Source organism: Vombatus ursinus, unplaced genomic scaffold, assembly GCF_900497805.2.
Source record: "Vombatus ursinus unplaced genomic scaffold, bare-nosed wombat genome assembly UNPS02014821.1, whole genome shotgun sequence".
NCBI lineage: Eukaryota > Metazoa > Chordata > Mammalia > Diprotodontia > Vombatidae > Vombatus > Vombatus ursinus.
Window position 1 is genome coordinate 33919950 of NW_020954599.1, and position 19654 is coordinate 33939603.

At 38.3% G+C, this 19654-nt stretch overlaps 1 protein-coding gene across 2 annotated transcripts in view; it reads right to left on the bottom strand.

Moving 5' to 3' along the window:
* Window positions 1-19654, bottom strand: part of LOC114024545 (teneurin-3) — a 440254-nt gene that overhangs the window by 137842 nt on the left and 282758 nt on the right. For both annotated transcript variants that reach the window (XM_027837581.1, XM_027837579.1), the window contains exons 7-11: window positions 18253-18463; window positions 17716-17817; window positions 17333-17527; window positions 15359-15559; window positions 4749-4934 (exon numbers count right to left, since the gene is read on the bottom strand). In XM_027837581.1, the coding sequence (XP_027693382.1) occupies window positions 4749-4934; window positions 15359-15559; window positions 17333-17527; window positions 17716-17817; window positions 18253-18463 (895 nt within the window). The remainder of the gene's footprint in view (window positions 1-4748; window positions 4935-15358; window positions 15560-17332; window positions 17528-17715; window positions 17818-18252; window positions 18464-19654) is intronic.

Below are 19654 nucleotides of genomic sequence, written 5' to 3' on the forward strand. Positions count from 1 at the left end.
TGCTCACTTCACTAAGCATCAGACCATACAAGTCTTTCCAGGTTTTTCTGAAGTCAGCCTGTTCATCATTTCTTATAGCATAATAGTATTCCACAGGAGAAATTATTTACACACATTTAAAAAATACCAATTATCTTAACTTCCATTTATAAATCTTATTTGTAATTCTTTAGCCATTTTTATTACTTTCCTTCTGAATGTTGTAAAATTTTCTTATCATTTTAAAAATATGTAGGATGAAATCAGGCACACAAGTTCAGTCTTTGTGCCTTTGATCATTGTGATGGAATATTATTGTGCTATAAGAAATGACAAGCAGGATCATTTCAGAAATACCTGGACAGACTTACATAAACTGATGCAAAGTGAAGTGAGCAGAACCAGGAGAACACTGTACACAGTAACAGCAATAGCTGACAAAGAAGAATTGTGAATGACTTAGCTATTCTCAGCAAAAACGATAATCAAAGACCTTCCCAAAGGATTCATGATGAAACATGCTGTCTGCCTTCAGAGAAAAAACTGATAATATCTGAATACAGACTCAAGCATACAATCTCTCTCTCTCTCTCTCTCTCTCTCTCTCTCTCTCTTTCTCTCTCCCTCCTTTCTTTCCTTTCCCTCTTTTTCTTTCTTCAGGTCTTCTTGTACAAAATGACTACTATGGGAATATTTTACATGACTGTACATGTATGATGTATATCAGATTGCTTACTGTCTCAGGGAGGGGGGAGGCATAGAATTTGGAACTCAAAACTTAAAAAAAAAATCCCAAAGGTTAAAGAATTGTTTTAACATGCAATTGGGGAAAAAAGGAAATGTAAAAAATATAAATATACAGAGTTGATACAAAGTGATATGCCTAATATGATCTGGTAGCCTAAGTTCAAGTTTTTTTTCCCCAAGTTTAATAATGAGTCAAAGACCTCTTTACTTATACTTGACATTGGTATGGTATTGGGTAAATCATCTATCTTCTCTGCATCTTGGTTTCATCATCTTTTTGAAAAGGGGTGAATTATGACTTTTATTTTAGAAATACTTTAAATACTAGTAATAATAATAATAGTAACTAGCATTGATATAGAACTTTAAGATTTGCAAAGTACTTTACATATATTTTAAATTCCTTGTTATTAAAATTTCACATCCACAAAATTTTTTATAGTTATGGCATTTTAAAATTACTATTTCTTTTTGTTTCATTTAGAAAATAGTATTCGCATGTATTGCTACTCATATTCAACTCAGGAAGAGTACAAGGACACGGGGTAATGCACCTTCAAACAAATGTATGAGTTCTGCGACACAAAAGATTCATGGTGGGAAGAAAATATGTACCCATTAATCAAAAAATGTGGACAGGATCCGTCAGGTAGATAGGGTGTTAAGTGAACCCTCTAAATTCATAACCTATTTTACTATCAATATACCCATGGTTTTATGAAAGCATGCACAGAGTTTATGAGACAGTGAAATGACTAATGAAGGATATTCTCTGCTTTCTACTGAGAACTTCTGTTTGCTTCTAACTGTTTAATTTCTCTTCCATCTCTCTTTCAATTAACCTCCCTGTTTGTATTTGATGAGACGGCACATAATATGGAGCAAGAAAAAAAAATCTTGCTGATTTATGGGCATTCTTCCACCAAGTAGAAGTTTCTGTCAGAAAGGCACACAAGTGTTTGAGTTGATAGAAAATGCATAGCAGTAGAAGCCTCCACAGCTAACTTCGTATGGACACTTCCTGTGCTGTTAAATTTGTGACTCAAAAAGGCCTCTTTTCCTATTCCTCACGGTAGGACTATACATTTGGATGGGAGAAAAGGCAACTTTGATCTCTGTAAGCCAAGAGTTAGAATAATGAATTCTAATGGTACAGAAAGCAAAACAAAGACCCCTCCTCCCCCCAAAAAAATAATAATAAAACAACTTTCCACTTCTCTGAAGAGAAACACTTTGGGGATTGTTATAATTAATATTTTTTGAATGAGGGCTGGTATTTTACCTTTAAAGTGTCTACACTTAGGATTTAAAATGGACACAAGTCAAATATTTAGAAATAATGATTACCATAATGATTACAAACTTTGTTATAAAAATAAAGGTCTGAAAACACCTACAAACCCAAGGTCACAAAAACTCTGTGTCTAAAACCTTGGAAAAATGGTACAAAAACAATCATTCATGTATAACTATTGTCCTCAGTAATCCTGTCAAGGTCATAAAACCAATAACAGAATGATTTATTAATTGCTTCTCAGCAAGTTAAATTTGCCTCCAGATAACTTCTTGGTGTTCCAAAATATATAAATAAATGTATATATGTGCAAATTGCTCTATATGCATTTATTATATAATCCATATATATTATAATCAAAGAGTTAGAGGAGTTTTTTTTTTTATCTTTCCTCCCTATTTATGGGATCTAGAAAATGCCAGGGTAATGCTCCCTGGAGAATTATCTTTTTCCTAGATTCTACTATCAGTTGGGCTTTTGTGCCAAGGGAGGTTTTTTGGCCCAAGAATAACACACAATTATCATGTTAGTCAGCAAGCATTTATTAAGAGCTTGATATGTGCATCAAAAGTTTTATGTAGGAGAGAGAATTCTTCTTCATGTACAGAAATACAGAGCAGTACAAAGAAATATCAGATTTCCAACAAAAGCTATAATTAATATAGATATGTTTGTGTATGTATATATATGTAAGATCCTTGAGGGCAGGAACTGTTTTTGCCTTTCTTTGTAAGCCTTGTACTTAGCACAGTGCGTAGCACATAGTAAATACTTAATAAATGTTTGTTAACCAACAGAGTAGGAGAATAAAATGATATATATGTATATCTTTATATATATGTATGCACACATATGTATAGATAGCTAAATACAGGTTTAGATTTAGACATAGACAGATAACATACAAGCTCCTCCACCAAGTCAGACCAGCACCTGCTTTGCAACAACTGACAGTCCTGTGAGATTTGTCTGGGGGCACTGAGAGTTTCAGTCCCACTTGCCACACATTCTGTATAGGTCAGAGGACAGATTTTAATTTATGTTTCCTGACACTGAGGCCGATTTTCATTGCTACTGAACAGACAAGTCATTGCTGCTGATCACAAATGAAAGTCACTCTATGAACAAAGGAAACCTAGTTTGGTCTTTAACAGTTTCCTGAAGCTTTGACCCAATCACAGTCAGAAAGAAGTTTCACTTTTTGGTTAAATCTAAATCATGACGCATTCTATAAGCTATTTAAATGGGTTAAAGAAGATCAGAAAGGACCTTCCTCTAATTTTATGATTATAATGTTCTGTAGTAAAATATACATTTTATAGTAAATATTTGAATGTATGTTGCAATATACATGCAATTATAATGTTTTACAGTAAAGAGGTGAATACAATTTCCCTCTGGCATTATTCAGAATATGCAAATTTTTAGAGAAAATAAAATGTAGAGATAATACCTGAAAATTTGCCTAAGAAATCATCTAGGGTTCTAGCCAATAAGTTTGTGTCCCCAGGAAATATTTTATCAAAAAATACACTTTCTGGACCTTTACAAATATTAACTGTGACATAGAGGGAAGCAAAAGATAATGGGATATTTTGACTTATCAAATTCCCTGTAACTATGGTCATTCCACCTGTTCACTGGAGTGGCTGGAAGGTTACTTTTACCTTTATTGTTGGCTGGTTCCCTTTCCACCCCTACCCCCCTCACTGGATGCTTTTACTGTAGTAAAATAAATATGCTAAAAACTAAGGCGAGCACCTTGACTATATGGGGACAGATAACCTCTGGATGCTTTCTGATCCCCAACAAACAACAATGAATGGACATTTGAATGCTAAACTCTATTTTGTATCATTAACTTATCATTGCCCTTGGACCTAAATGTATGTCTGGAAACCAAATATATTCATATAATGTTTTCCAACACAAAATTCTTGAATAACAACTAGATTTTTGCATTTGATCTATTTCTTGCCATACTAGATATAGTAAGAGGTATAAAAACGAAGGCCAAACAAGATGACAGCTTTGGAGTTACTATTTTTTTCTGGAGGAAAAAAATCTTTCCTGAAGGTCTTAACCTGGTTGCTTCAATGTGGCACAGAAGTCACCCTGAGGTCTTAGAAGTTATGCCAGCAGAAGACAAACTGGCCTTCTGAATAATGGGCCAAGAACAGAGCCTGGCCCTCTGAGTCTCAGTCTAGAGGCCTGGCTCTAGAGGACTGACGAGCAGATATACAATTTTTATGGCCACAAAAAAAAAATCACCAAAGAAGCATCTGCTGAGGCAGAGAGGAGATGACTATACCTGGTGTACCAGTAAAATCATGGATCTTTTAAAGTAAAAAATAAATATGGCTATGGTTACCAAGCGATAAGATGGCAGCATATAAAAATGAGACAGAGTCCATAATGAAGATCTGTTTATAAATAGGGAGAGTATCTTCTTTTTCCATGGGAGTCAATTTTCATGGCCATCACAAATGAAATAACGAAGGAAGGATTCTTATGCCCTGCATTTGTGGCAGTGGGCCTGAAAGGAACTGAATAGCCATTATATAATGATATCCTTATTTAAAATATTAATTCCTTTATGCAGAATGACAGGCGGTAATGCTTTGAAGGAATAAGCTTCAAAGCACTGTATTTCAGAAGCAGGGAAAGCCAACAGTCCGAGCTTTTTAGTTTTATGTTGAAGATAGATATGAAAGTACAGCAGGCCTACCAATGGTACAGTGCTCTCCGTTCCATCCCTGGCTGCATTCACACTTCCCATCTTTGCAGGTTCCATGTTCCGCACAGTGGGGGTGGCAGGCTCTTTGATTGCATGCTGGGCCGGTCCAGCCTTCTTCACAGCGACAAGTTCCCCCCATGCAAACCCCATGTGAGCCACAGTCCACCGAGCATATTTCTATATTGAAAAGAGAGGAAACAGAGAAAAAAAAGGGAGGGGAGAAGCAAAAGAGAGAGACAAAATTAATGAGCAGTGCTATACCTTAAACTCCAATCCGAGTGAAAAAGCAACATCGTTGGAAATAAAATCATAAGAATTTACCGACAAAATGCGATTTCTGGTATGGCTCTGAAGAATGAATAAATAGGGAATTTTAACTTTTTGTTTATGCTTGTTTACCCATTACCTTACCTGCTACCTTACTGTAGTATCTATAGTACTTTCACCAGGTATGAACAATTTCTCATTATATTCACTTATTTCATAAGGGTAACACTTTGCAGCTGGAAATATGTCTTTATGCCAGTTAAAATTTAGTGAATAATTTAAAATTTAACACTGTATTTTACAGTGTCTAATTGTAACGGGAAAAAAGGTCATTCTATGTACATCAACAATTAATAAAGCTATCCTTCAGATTTTAAAAATATTCATTTCCACGATAACCTTCCTTTCCCCTTAATTATTAAAAATAACATACTAACGTGAGCACATTAGCTTGCTTCTGACATGATGACATGTTGGCTAAATAAAAGAGATTGTTCTTTTTCCTTTTCAGTAAATTTGTACTGTTGACAGCTATGAGTAGTTTTGCTTAAATAATAGAAAAACTGTTTAAAAAACAAATTAGCACATAACTATGGAACACATTCTTTTGCAGCTATTAAGATTCCTAAGGCCAAAGGTGTTCATGGGCCAAAATCTATAGTTACATCACCTCCACCCAAAGAATTTATGAATGTGAGATGCTCATTTAGATTACTGTGGTTTGTCCAATGTTTTAAAAGCTTCATTTGAGCAATGCCGGCCTCTGAAAGGAAAAAAAAAATAAACCCCAAAAGGAAGCCGGCCGGGCCCCCCCCCCCCCCCTTCTCACCGGAATAAAGTTAGTCTGCTTTTTTGTTTGTATGACTGTTCTCTTCAGTTTTGGTCTTCTCATAAAAGAGAATGAGCTTAACAATAAAACGCTGAAATTATTCTCGACTGAAATAGAAAACAGAGTTCAGCCCTTATTTTTCTTCCCTTAAAAAAAGTAATTGGAACAGCCTACATATAGAGTAGCTTGTTTCTGCTTTCTTCATTCTCTGGCTATGTTTTCTTTCTCGGACACCATAATTCTTTGTCTTGAAGAGTTATAGAACATTAAATACCACATCAAGGAGCTGTGACATTTCTTATAAGAAACAGTCAGGAATGTTTATAGGAAGAGAGCTAGTGGGTTTTTTTTTCCTCCTATGCCACATTTTCTATCTACTTTGAATTAAATTTTTGATTAAGAGATCCAAGATGGTTTGATTAACTTCAGAACAACATAACATCAACTCAGCTCCAGGAGAGAAAGGTTTATTTCAGAGGTACCCTTTCTCTTCAATCTAATCAATTTTTCATTAGGGTGAAGGTGTTTATCAGCATTTAGCACACTAGCTTTGAGCAAGGTGCGTCAATCTTGGTAATGAACTTATTAATTAGAGTTAATTCAATTGAAGTAGAATTGAAGGGCTAATTAATGGACAAACTGCTGATGAAGATAGAGGAAAGCTCTGTGGCTTTCAAACCTTTAAACTATGTGATGGAAATAATTCATTCCTTCTCTTTTAGTAGTTTAACCAAATGTTTCTTTATGGGAAAAGGCCACTTGTTTACAGAATTCAGCTATCTGAAGGTCATTTTTCCAACTTTAAGTGTGGCAGTTGATAACAGAGGTTTTCTTCAGAAGCAAGTTTAACGATTCATAATTATACAGTTACTATGCCTTGACTCACACACAGGATAAATGATCAAATTTCTTCCTTGTCAGTTTTAAGGGTTAAATTTAGTTGTGCTAAGAAATGACCAGATTTCATATCTGAAGCATGTAGTAATAATCTCAGATGTCTTCAGAAGATGAACAATGATATATTTTATTCTGCAATCTTTGCTATTATTGATTCTGAATAAGGTTTCAGTCTACATATGAACATGGGAGATCATTGCTGGCAGAGCTCAGTAAGCATTCACTCTGCATTAAATACATTTTCTCTTCTCATAATAACTATGTCACAGTCATTTTGTACATGGTGAAAACTGTTCATTTTTGAAGTACATAGAATATCAATAGATAGTCGATTCCTTGAGGTCAGGGCCAGCTTCCTTTTGCTTTTTTCAATATCTAGGATAGAGCCCACAGTGGCCTAGCACCCAGCAGGCACTCAGTAAATGCTGCTTATTGGTGATATCATAAATAAAACTACATATGAGTGAGAACCATGACTTTTCAACATATAAAATAATGATGTGAAACCAGAAGACTTTTTTTGCAGCTGATTTAATCTTTTAATTAAGGTTTAGCTTCTAAACATCTATTTTCAGCTCATACCAATTCTCTTTTACAAGTATGGATTGAATTAGTTTTTGTTGTTGTTATTTAGGGGCTATCACAAGCCTTTTCTATAAAAATTATTTAGATCTTTGCTCCCCAGCTGTGAGTCCACAGTGAAATATGACTGGTTCACAAAAAGGAAAGGTCCATAGTCCTTAAGATTTATGTACTTTAAAAACTGACCTACTTCTTCTTAGTATGATGCAGTAGTGGATAGAGTGCTGGACCTAGGGTCTTCTGGGGCAATGGACTTCAGCTCCAATGATTATCAGGGTATGACCCTGGCCAACTCACTAAGCCCTCTTCATCTGTAAACAGGGATTAGGCTATTGATCCAACCGAGGGCAAAGGCTCAGTGTCAGCTGTATAAGCCACCCAGTACTCTATAAATGTGAGTTATTATTGTTCATTTCTCTCAACCCTTTCAGTATTATTTGTGTGGGGAAAACATCAGTTTAGATAACTTGTGGAGGTGCTAATTTGAGTAAGATGCAAAGACTGACAGCAAGGGAAAACTGGAAGCAAATCTCAAGATAAAGCAAACATTATATTCTGGCAAATGTGATTAATTTTCTAAGTGGCTTGTTCCAAGTAGATACAGCAATGTGTAACGTGAATGTCGGAAGCAATAAGATAGAGACAGGCCTCTTTGGAGGCAGGAAGGCCAGAGTTCAGGGCCTTCTCTGGCACTTACTGACTGTCTGCCCATGGGAAGGTGAAAGGAATGGAATAAGCATTTATCTAATACTACGTGTCAAGTACTGTGTTACTCGCTTTTACAAATACTAGCTCACTGGATCCTCCCAACAACTTTGCAAGGTAGGTGATGTTTTTATCCTTATTTTACAGTTGAGGAAACCAAGGCGAATAGATGTTAAATGACTTGCCCAGGGTCACACAGTGAGTGAGTGAAGTCAAATTTGAACAGCTCTGTCCTTATTTTAGAAGGAGAAAATGCATCCACCCAACAGAGATGGCTAATTACACACTGTGAACCTTGCTTTTACCGACCATATTTACAAAAGCAGGCCATGAAGTTAGAACATAACTTAGAACAGTGCCCTGCCCCATGTGGCTACTTTATCAATGCCAGGTGATGATAATAATCATCCCCCCAATCCCCTTTACTCTGTCATTCAAGGCCTTCCACAATTTTACTAGCCTCCCTCCTCCACCAAAACAAAAATCTCACTGCCCTAGACAAACTGGCCTATTTGCCATCACCTTACTGAGCTCTTTTCTCCTGTGTTTTGGGTCTGACTTGTCCACCTGCAGGAATGCAGGAATATAATTCACCAAACCCCACCTCTCCTTCAAGGCCATCAGCATCCATGGAACCTTGCTAAGCAACCTTCAGCCCATAGACCACCCCTCCAGCTCTTCTGAATTCATTGTATTCATGCATTCACAAAGTGCGAGACTGTAGAAGCTTTGAGGACCCTAGCTTCATGTCTCAGCTTTGCCACTTAATACTCCAGTTGTACAGTTTGGATTTCGGGTAGGTCATCACCCTCTCTGGCAACAGTCACTTTCACTCCTGACTTCACAGGGTTGTGATGAGGGAAGTGTTTTGAAAACCTTAAAGCACTATATAAATTTTAGCTACTGATGTTGTGGAATGAGCCTTGTAAGAACAAATGCATTTTCACACACAATCAATAGGCTGGCTTGTTTTTTCTAGAACATACTTATTTGTTATAAGGGAAGGCTCCTATTAGGAGGGAGTGGGAGTTGGGGGGTAGTGTTAGTGATGTGGGGAAAAAACCAGTCAATGAAACATTAACAGATTATACAGAAGGGAGAAGGAAGTTCAGAAGGGTACACAGACGGGCAGGACACTTGTTATTTCTACTGTGTTAAATTTACTACCACTTTAAAAAAAAAACTACATCAAAGAAGTTCATATTTCATTGAAATCTTCTTTCCAGTTCTTTGTCTACTGAAATGTTCACGTGTGTGTTGATGGTTGTTCAATTCATAATAAAAGATAAAATTAAGAAATAAAAGAAAGAGCACTGAATTTGAAGTTAGATGGTCTAGAATCTGACTTCTGGTCTGACGATAGCTATGTGACCTTAGGCAAACTACTTCAATTTCGTGGGCCAATTTCCTCATATGTAAAATAACAGAGGACGGCCAGATGGCACGGTGGCTAGAGACACAGTCCTGGAGTCAAGAGGACCTGAATTCAAAAGCAGCCTCAGACACTTACTAGATGTGTGACCCTGGGTAAGTCGCTCCACCCGATTTGCCTCAGTTTCCTCATTTGTTAAAGGAGCTGGAGAAGGAAATGGCAAACCATTCCACTATCTTTGCCAAGAAACCCCCAGATAGGGTCATGAAGAGTTGGACGTGACTGCAATGACTGAATAACAACAAAAAGTAACAGAGTTGGACAATCTGACCCTACTCTGGATAGTCTTTTTCAGTTCAAAATCTATGAGCCTATGATTCATTCCAGCTGTAATTCAAGATCCAACTCCCTTGTAATATCTTTTTTCTTGATTGTTATCTTGTATTATTATTTAACTCTTCAAGCATTTAAGCCTTGTCTCTCCGACCAGATGGGAGGTTCCTTGAAATTGGAATCTTAGAACTTTTGGTATGGCCTTGGGAAAATGATTTAACTTGTCTTTTCTTCAGATACCTCATCTGTGCAATGAAAGGGCTGGCCTTGGCCTTGATCAAAGCTGTATAGATTTAGAATTGGAAGGTATCTTAGAGACTCTCAAGTCCAACCCCCTATTCTATAGATGATACAAGCAAGTTACTTGTCTGGGGTCACATAAGGAATAAGTATCTGAGATGGGATTTGAACCTGCATCTTCCTGACCCCAGGATGTGTACCTTATCTGATATCCCACAGTGGGATATCAAAAAATGCTAAGATTCTTTATGTGGAGGGTTTGTATGTATGTGTGAGAAGGAAAAAGGGAAGGAAGAGAGAAACAACAGGAGTGAGGACAGGAGAGATGAGAGAAGGGAGGAGATAAAAAAGAAATAGGAAACAGAACCTCTACCTTTAAGGAGTCCACACGGAGAGCCAAAATTGCTAGAGCTTTCTCTCTGCTATTACCTACAATTATATCTATCTATAAACAAACACAAATATAGATGCATACACACACACATTTGGGGAAAAGATTAGATGAAGTCAAGCTATATCTGGCTTTTTCAGGCCACTCCCTAATTGCTTAGCAAGACAACATTACTTACTAGCTGTGTGACCTTGGGCAAGTCACTTAACCCTGATCCCCTTAACAAAAAGCAAAATAAATAAATAAATAGATAGATAGATAGATAGATAGATAGATAGATAGATAGATAGATAAAAGACAATACTGTAGCATTCACCTTTCTCTCTAAGACAGGAAGAGGAATACAGGGTGGCTAATCTCTCTTTCCTACATGGGTAGTTCTCTCCTGGGAGGGATGATTTTATACACACACATAAGTGTGTTATATGTATATGTGTATATAGATGTGTGTATGTGCATATGGATATATATATGTTGCCGTTATTCAGTTTTTTCAGTCGTGTCTGATTCTTCATTACCCCATCTGGCGTCTTCTTGGCAAAGATACTGGAGTGGTGTGCTTTTTCCTTCTCCATCTCATTTTACAGATGAGGAAATTGAGACAGATAGTGGTTAAGTGACTTGTCCAGGGTCACACAGCTAGCAAGTGTCTGAGGCCACATTTGAACTTAGGTCTTCCTGACTCCAGGCTCAGCCCTCTATCCACTGTGCCACTTAGATGCCCAAGTATGTTTACACACCTATATCCATAGGTGTGTATAAATATAGTGTGTATATAGGTATATATCTTGTGTGCATGTAGTTGTTTGCATGCTGTCTTCTCCAATAAAATGTGAGCTCCCTGAAGGTTTTCTTTCTTTGTATACCCTTCCTTGCTCACTCGCCAAACACGGTTCTCATTCTTCAGTTATGCTTCAATCCACAACCACAAACACACTCATTGTCTGCTTTTCCCCTTTCCTGTGCTCACCTACTCCCAGACTTGTCTCTTAACTACCAAATGATCAACACCCACTGGAGGCCGTTTCCTCAAGGCTCCTAAAGGCTGCTGTGGAATCACCCCTTGAGGCCTCCAGGGAACCCCTTTTTCTCCACTCCATACTCTCAGCTCCCCTAGATCCCCATGAACCTACCAAGGTGCTCAGTAAGATGATTAAGCTTCATTTGCCTCAATTTGTACAACAGAAGCACTAGTAACTCTGCAATATTAGATCAATGGGAGGGTTAATTAGACAACATCTATTTTTTTTCTTCCCTCCTAGGAGGGAACTACCCATGTGTGGAAGAGAGATTGGCTACCCTGTTCTCCCCTTCCCGCCTTGGAGAGAAGGGAGAATGTTACAATATTCTCTTGCTGAGAAAATGGGGAATGGTCTGAAAAAGACAGACACAGCTTGACCTCATCTAATTTCCCCCCCAAATTCCTCTGGGACATGGGAAAGGCTGGGCATAGGGTGCTGTGTTGTCTCCATATTAATACGGTGACAACTGTCATCCCCCTTCAGCCTCAGGAGCATATTGCAGTTGTTCCTAAGGGAAGCCTATACTAATGAGAAGCTGAATGGACTGTTTGCGATCTTTGGATTCTGGCATTAGCGAACTGTGGTCTGTTGTCACTTTCGTGGAGAACTGCTTAAACCATTTGTGTGAAACGTAGGATCTTTTGGGGAGATTAAAGCAAAAATTACAAAGCACAGGCTTTTTCCACCTATGACAAATGAACTATGCAAAACAGTTTTTTCCTACCATATTGTGTAATCAATAAATACTAATGCCTATAATTGTTTGCAGCAGCAAGGAATGTATTTAAAATGCACAGCGTATGAACATCAGAAGTATAAAAAAAACTCAGTGAAATATTTTAAATTGGGTAAAAAATAAATTCTCAATTTGTTCAATTTTGCAAGTTTCTGCCCGGGGGTGGGGGGTGATAGTGGTGGTGGTATAATTTTTCATCATATACTCTTATTACTGGCTCAGAATATTTTCTGACCTTATCACTTGATTGAAAATGTTATCTGACCATTCTTCTCTCCCCAAGTCCACCCCCTCTACCCCCAAATCTGGATTTTTCCGCACCAGTCATGCTGATCTCTTCACATTACTCAACTCCAACATCCCAGATGAAGCAATGTGTCCTTGCCCTCTGTACGGATAATAAGGGGCAGAGGAATTGGTCTCCAGAAAAAAAAAACTGTCATTTAGACTTAGAGGGAGAAAATAAGCATAGAAAAGGAGGAAGTAGGGTTTCCACTGAGATCTTAGTGAGTGAACAGAAATCTGGCCACGATTTACCCAGCTGGGAGTTACCAGAAGAAAACATGCCAGAGGGTTCAGCAGTTTTAACTGAATTTAAGAGCAAAAGGTTCCCAAACCATCTTTTTGTGATACAGAAGGATGGTCTACCTGGAGCAAGGTGAGGGAAAACATGGAAGGGGCAGGGAGAAGGCAAACAGAGGTATAATGCAGACATTTTGTTTCATAAAAGGAGTCAGGCTAAGATAGTAACTTTTTTGGGTGTGATAGGTTGTTGCTCACAACATATGACAGTATCATACATGTATATCTGGAAAGGACCTCAGAAACCATTTAGTACAGTCCTTTCATTTTACAGATGATGAGAAGGAAATAAGCATTTGCATAGCACCTATGGTTGCATATGCTAACCATTGTGCCAAGCACTTTACAAATATTATCTCAGTTGGTGCTCACAAAAACCCTGGGAGATAGTTGCTGTTATTATCCTACTTTACATTTGAGGAAAGCCAGGAAGACAGAGGTTAGGTGACTTGCCCAGGATCACACAGCCAGTAAGTGTCTAAGGCTGAATTTGACTCTAGGCCCAGCACTCTGTCCACACCACCACCTAGATGCCTCAGAAGTTAAATGATTTCTCCAAGGTCACAAAAGAATTAAGTGTCAGACGAGGGATTTGAACCCAGGTTTTCTGATTCCAGCATCAGTGTTCTTTCCACTGTACCACACTTCTCACTCACCTCCATTCATGCCGCTATTAAATCTCTACATTATGTGCGACAGCTGCATCTTTCTGCATGCTGTTCAGGAGTCTGGAAAGCCCTTCCCTCCTGTCAAAATCCTACAAATCATCTGAAGTCTCATGCCCCACCTTGTCTAAGAAATCTTCCCTTATTATTTTGTCTTCTAGTGCTATCTGACTCCTCTAAACTCCTGTTGCACTTAATGAATCAAAACACTGATCACTTATGTTGTTTCTCCCATGGATGGGAGAGAGCTCTCCATATGTGTGTCCTTGGCTGGCGTCTTTATTCTCATGTGTGACTCTCATGTTCTGAGTCTCACATGAGAAAATTAATAAGGAAAATGTAATTGTAAATTTAATAAGGAAAATGCAAAGCCATCGAGAGTAGGAAGTAGTTCTTATACTCCTCATATACATGGTGTTCCAAAAGTCTTAGTGTCATAGTACGCTATTAAACACGGCCTCCCATGGTATTGGGCTCTTAGCAGGCAATAAATAAATAAACACTGGCTAATTAACTAAACAGGAAGTGCCATTTCAACCATAAATACACTCGCCATTATTATTTTTAAAAGATCCCTGTTTCTGGAAGCATGGGATACAGAGGCATGATGGGAGGTATTTCTCTATACATATGTCATTAGTTAATGTCATGTTTACACTTCTGTTGACAGCTGAAATTATTTGTTTGAATTGAGGTCTCTTTAGTTTACCATTATCATGACTTGCCTGTCAGGAAAAAAGAGAATGTAGCTGAATTTCACAAGTTAAACAAAGCCTCCCATTTTTTACCAGGGAAGACTGGTCACACTCATTGTTTCAACAAAGCAGTTCAATTCAATCCAAGACACATTTATTAGGAACTACTATGTGCAGGGGCAGTTAGGTAGTACAGTGGCTAGAGTGCCAGGCCTGAAGTCAGAAGACTCCTTTTTATGAGTTCAAATCTCGCCTCAGAAACTTAACCAGATGTGTGACCCTGGGCAAGTCATTTAACCCTGTTTGCCTCAGTTTCCTTCTCTGTAAAATGAGCTGGAGAAGGAAACGGCGAACCCCTCTGGTATCTTTACCAAGAACACCCCAAATGTGGACACAAAGAGTTGGACGTGACTAAAAACTATCCAAACAACAACCACAAAACAATAAAAAAACACGAGCAAGGCTCTGTGTTAGACACTAGAACAGGATAAAAAACCACAGTCTCTGCTCTAAAGTCCCCTATGGGTGGCATGACGTGTCACTGACACAACGGAGAATGTGGTGAAGGTGAAGGAGAGAGTGAGGGATAATGGTCGAAACTCTGAGAGGGGAGAGATGACTTCCAGTTAAATGAATCAGGGAAGGTTTTAGGAGGAGGGAGCCTGGAAACTCCCCGAAGCAGGGACTCATATTCGAATTCAGCAAACAATGATAAAATGTCTATGTTATACGTAGCACTGAGCACATATTGGGAAATGGCCTGGATATGGACTGCAGGCAATGGGTTCTTCTGCCAATAAAGACCTATCTTTTCCAATGGTCCATTTAATACTAAGTCTCCTCACAGAGGGATCACAGGATCATGGATTTAGCGCTGGAAGGAACCTTACAAGTATTCTAGTCCAATCTCTTAATATTTCAAATGACTTACTGAAGCTCAGAGACTTTCAGCACCTGGTCCAAGTTCACAGAGACAGCACAGAACAGAGCTGTAATTCTCACCCACGTACTCCAGCTCTAAAGCCAGTACTGTTTCCACTAAAACAGTACACAACAATGAGACTTAAAAATTACCCTATATCTAATTAACTCTATTTCTAATTATTCATATAGCTTTCCACATGTCTAGGTAACATAATTTCATTTTCATAAAAATAATTTTTTAAAGAGTTGCCAAAAGTTTTTTTTGAGTTCAAAATGTTAAACTATTCTAGGTCCTTTATTCATACAGGGAGACACATCAGAATATGAAGTGCTCTGATGATGCTGAATTGATGCTCCTTACCATTTGAGCAGTCTGGGCCAGTCCAGTTTGGGTCACAAGTACAGGTACCGCTTTCTTGAAGGTATGTTCCGTGCCCAGAGCACTGGTCCGGACACATGGTCTTCAGTATCTCACAGTTGTTTCCACCCCATCCTGGGTTGCAATGACATTCTCCATGGATACACACCCCATGATTAGAGCAGCCAGGGTCTAAACAGTCAGCTGTAAAGAAATGAGAATAATTTGACTAAATAAATCTAGAATGTATAAGAACATCCATCCATCCATGTATCATCAAGAGTTTTTAAAGCTCCTATTATGTGCCAACAGATTCTAAAGACATAAAGACAGTCTAAACAGTCCCTGCCTTAAAGGAGCTTACATTCTACCGGGAGAGTCAATCTGTACATGTAAGAAGTATATACAAAATATGCATTGATTTTGTAGGAAAGCCTCCTAGCAGTCTGAGGGGTGAGTGGGGTAGAGGGCAGGAAAGACTTCATGAAGAGAGTGGCCTTTAAGGTGAGTCTCGAAAGAAATCAGGGATTCTAAGAAGTGAGGGTGAGGGGTGAATGCATTCCAGGCATGGGGGATGATCAGAGCCAAGGCAAACAGAGAGGAAATGGATGTATATGTTCTGTGTGAGAGACCAGTGAGAGAGTCCAGAATAATTGGATCAGTGAGTGCTGGAAAGGAAAGAATGTATAATAAACTAGAGGATGGAAAAATAGGCTGGGGCCCCGTTCAGAACAAGAGCTCAATTCCATTTACAGTCAGTCACATATTGGTTGTCCTGATGGCAATTGCCCAGCAACCAAAATATGTTGACAAACTCTGAAGAAGCCTTTGTTAGCCTCTGGAAGAATTGTATAGCAAAGCAAGTGACATCGCATATAAGAGGCAGCAGCCTCAAAGGTATTTAGGTAATTGAGAATCTTGCAAGGATTTGTAATTTTCCTGAATTATACTGAGATACACTTGAGGTTTCAGACTTTTGCTCTTTCTTCTGCCTAATCAGAAAGGAATAAGTATTGGATTCTCTGTAACAATCAGTTATCAACTGACCTAATCCACTCAGATGGAGTTCTGACAGCTGGGTAGGACCCTCAACCTGTTTGAGAAATAAATGAGTTGCATACTCTCTAGCCTTCTTAATTCACTTTAATGTGCTTTAGATGACGAGATTTAATTTAGCAATTTGACTCAATAAAACTTTACACTTGTAGGGTCAATGGTCTGAAAATTTAATTCCAGAGGCTTAATTGCATTACTTTGTATGTTCAGATCAATAAAATCAATTTGATTGAAGAAGGAAAATAGTGCTTTTCCCTTTTAAAAATATTTTTAAATTCAACAGTGTTCTGTGTTATGGCATCATGAATGTCATCACCATATACAGTTCTGGAACTCACAAATTATGTGATGCTTCACATGTGACATATCAAAATTAGCCTTGATGTTAGAAATGCCAAAATGCCACATGCAGAAGAGGGATGGCAGAATAAAACAGGGGTTATTCTTTTGAGATGTGAAAAAAAATCAAGACTTTTGTCTGTCTGGTTTCCTTTTTTTTAGTTAGGGGAAAAATTCTCATTTTTAAATTCATGATCTCATTATTAATGTGATATTTGATCCCTATGGTTTTTTAGTTCTTTTTTTGGAGGATACAGACCCATAATTTCATTGGTATAGGGGATTCCCAGCAAAGAACCTCCTCTACCAACGTAGAGTGGCCCCTCCATTCTAACTCATAGTCTTAGAAAGCGGCTTTGAATGCTTTATAGGAATGGTAATCAAAATGACTTTTATAACACTGTGCTTCACAAATTGCAGAAAAAACAAAATCTCAAAGCTGGTTGGAACAGAAAAAGAACTCCCCCCCCCAAAAAAAGATGCGGTGGTCCAAAGGGATAAATCCGCAACTAAGATGTCTTTGGTGTAATAGATTTCTTTATGAGGATAACAATGGACAGCTGTAAATATGTACGTGTTTACCTTCTTCACAGTTTTCCCCTTTGTATCCTGAGTTGCAGACACAAGTTCCCATAATACAAATCCCACGACCCCCGCACTGGGGGTCAATGCACTGGGTGGTGGGCACATCACACTCGGTACCCTTCCAGCCGCTGAAGCACAGACAACGTCCTTTGGAATATTGCCCATTTCCGCTACACAACACCGGACAGGCTGCTGTAAAATAAAACATGACAGAAGAATTAACAGCCATCTTTCTCATCAGGCTTGAGAAAGAAAAGAAACATCTCTGGAACAAGCCACATGGCAGTTTCTCTTCCTCCCGTGACGTGACATTCTGGACTCCTTGTATTCCTGCTGCAGATTTGTATTTACTTAAGAAAGGAATTCGACTAAATACATACCTCTTGAACAATCGGGGCCCAGAAATCCTGGAAAACAATGGCATGTCCCAGAAACGCATTCTCCGTTTCCATGGCAATTCCGGGGGCATTCGACCACAGACTCTGAAGAAAGGAGAAAGAAAGCAAACTTGTATGGGCTACCTCCCACCACAATGCCAAGTAGATTCTCCAACTCTGATCAGTTTCGGGTACACGCCGAAGTGGCTGGTCTGTTCGACAACTTTTTAAAAAGTAATCTCTACTTGCAGTGGGTTATTAGAACAGGCAAAACATTAGAGCAAAAATTTTTTAAATTAAAATTTGAAAATGTTCATTTAATGTAAACTGCTTCCTTTTCTTTCTCTTGTTTCTTGGCAAGTGAGTATCACAGTTTATTTTTCACATGTTCATTACTAAAAAAAAAAAAATATTTCTCACCTCTTACCCCTGATTTGAAATGGTGGAAATTAACAACAACAAAAAAATCTGTTAAAATATCCTCCCCCATTCCCTAACCTGTGCCTTAGGTTGCAGAAATTCTGCAAAGACTGTTCTTACCTATAACGATGGTATTAAAAGACACCTGCTCTACATTTTTCCCATCATTATAAAAAGCCAGATGCCAGATTCCGGAATCCAGATACTGGATGAAACCAGCCTCGTGAAGACTGACAGATCTTGTCTGTCGACCAGCTCTTTCTGACTCAAGCAGGTTGCGCTGTTCTCTCGCTATTAACCTGCTGCCATCCAGCAGCTCCACAAAGTCATACTGTAGAAGGAGAAAGTGAAGCTCATTAGAATGCAGCAATTATTAAGTGCTTAAAAAACATTCCTCTTTTTTAACCTTTTCCTAATAAATACAGCGTTGGAAGAAAGTTCCAGGCAGATAGCTAGCTCCAAAGGGCAAAAGCCTGTGTATGCCCACAAGGGGAATGGTTTAGAGACGGGGTGGGGAACCTGGCAGTAGCTTCCCATAGGCCATTGTGTTGCAGATAGGAAAGTGCTCATGCTGTCATATATGTGATCTCATAGCCCTTATCGCTCCTTCCAGACCCTAACCCTAAATGCCTCCAACCCTAAACCTAGCTAGTACTTCTATGCTCATAATATGTGTATTTTTTTTTCTTTTCATATTAATGCTTGTGAAGCACTTTATATACACTTTCACATTTGAGCCTCAAAACCTTCCTATGAAGCAGATACTAAAACTCTCATTTTCCTGATGGGAAAACTGGGGTTGACAGAGGTTAGATCAAGTCCTAGATGTGAAGCATAAGGGACCTTAGAATTCATTTGGTCCAATTCTGTTCATGAACATGTCAAGCTACTTCTTGATGGTAAGATTCTTGTGAACGGGGACCATACTTTGTCAGAGTTTGTGTGTCACTATCTAGAGCCGGGCTTAATGCCTATTGGGTATTTCACATGCAGGAAGACCCAAGTTCAAATCTAGCCTCAGATAATTATTAACTGTGTGACCCTGGGCAATTTTATTTAACCCAACTCTGCCTCATTGTGCCTCATTGTAAAATGGGAATAATAATAGAACTTACCTCACCGGGTTTTTGTGAAAATGAGATACTATTTGTAATGCAATTTGCAAACCTTAAAGCACTTATATCAATGTTATTATTATGATTATGATTAAATGGTTGTTGGTTAGATAAAGGATGGCTGAACTTTCATTGTGTTTAAACCATATGGATGTGTGTATGTGTGTGTATGCATACACACATATAAATGTATATGTGTGTGTGTTTTTCCATGTAGGACAGCAGATTTTCTACTGCTGCTGAATCCTAGAACTATCTTCTTACTAATTAATCAATCAACAAGCATTAATTAAGTACTTATTCTGTGCCACATTCTGTGGGGATACAAAGGAAAAGCAAAATGATCCATGACTTCAAAGAGTTTATATTCTTAAGGAACGTAAATAATCACAGAGTTTCAGAGTTGG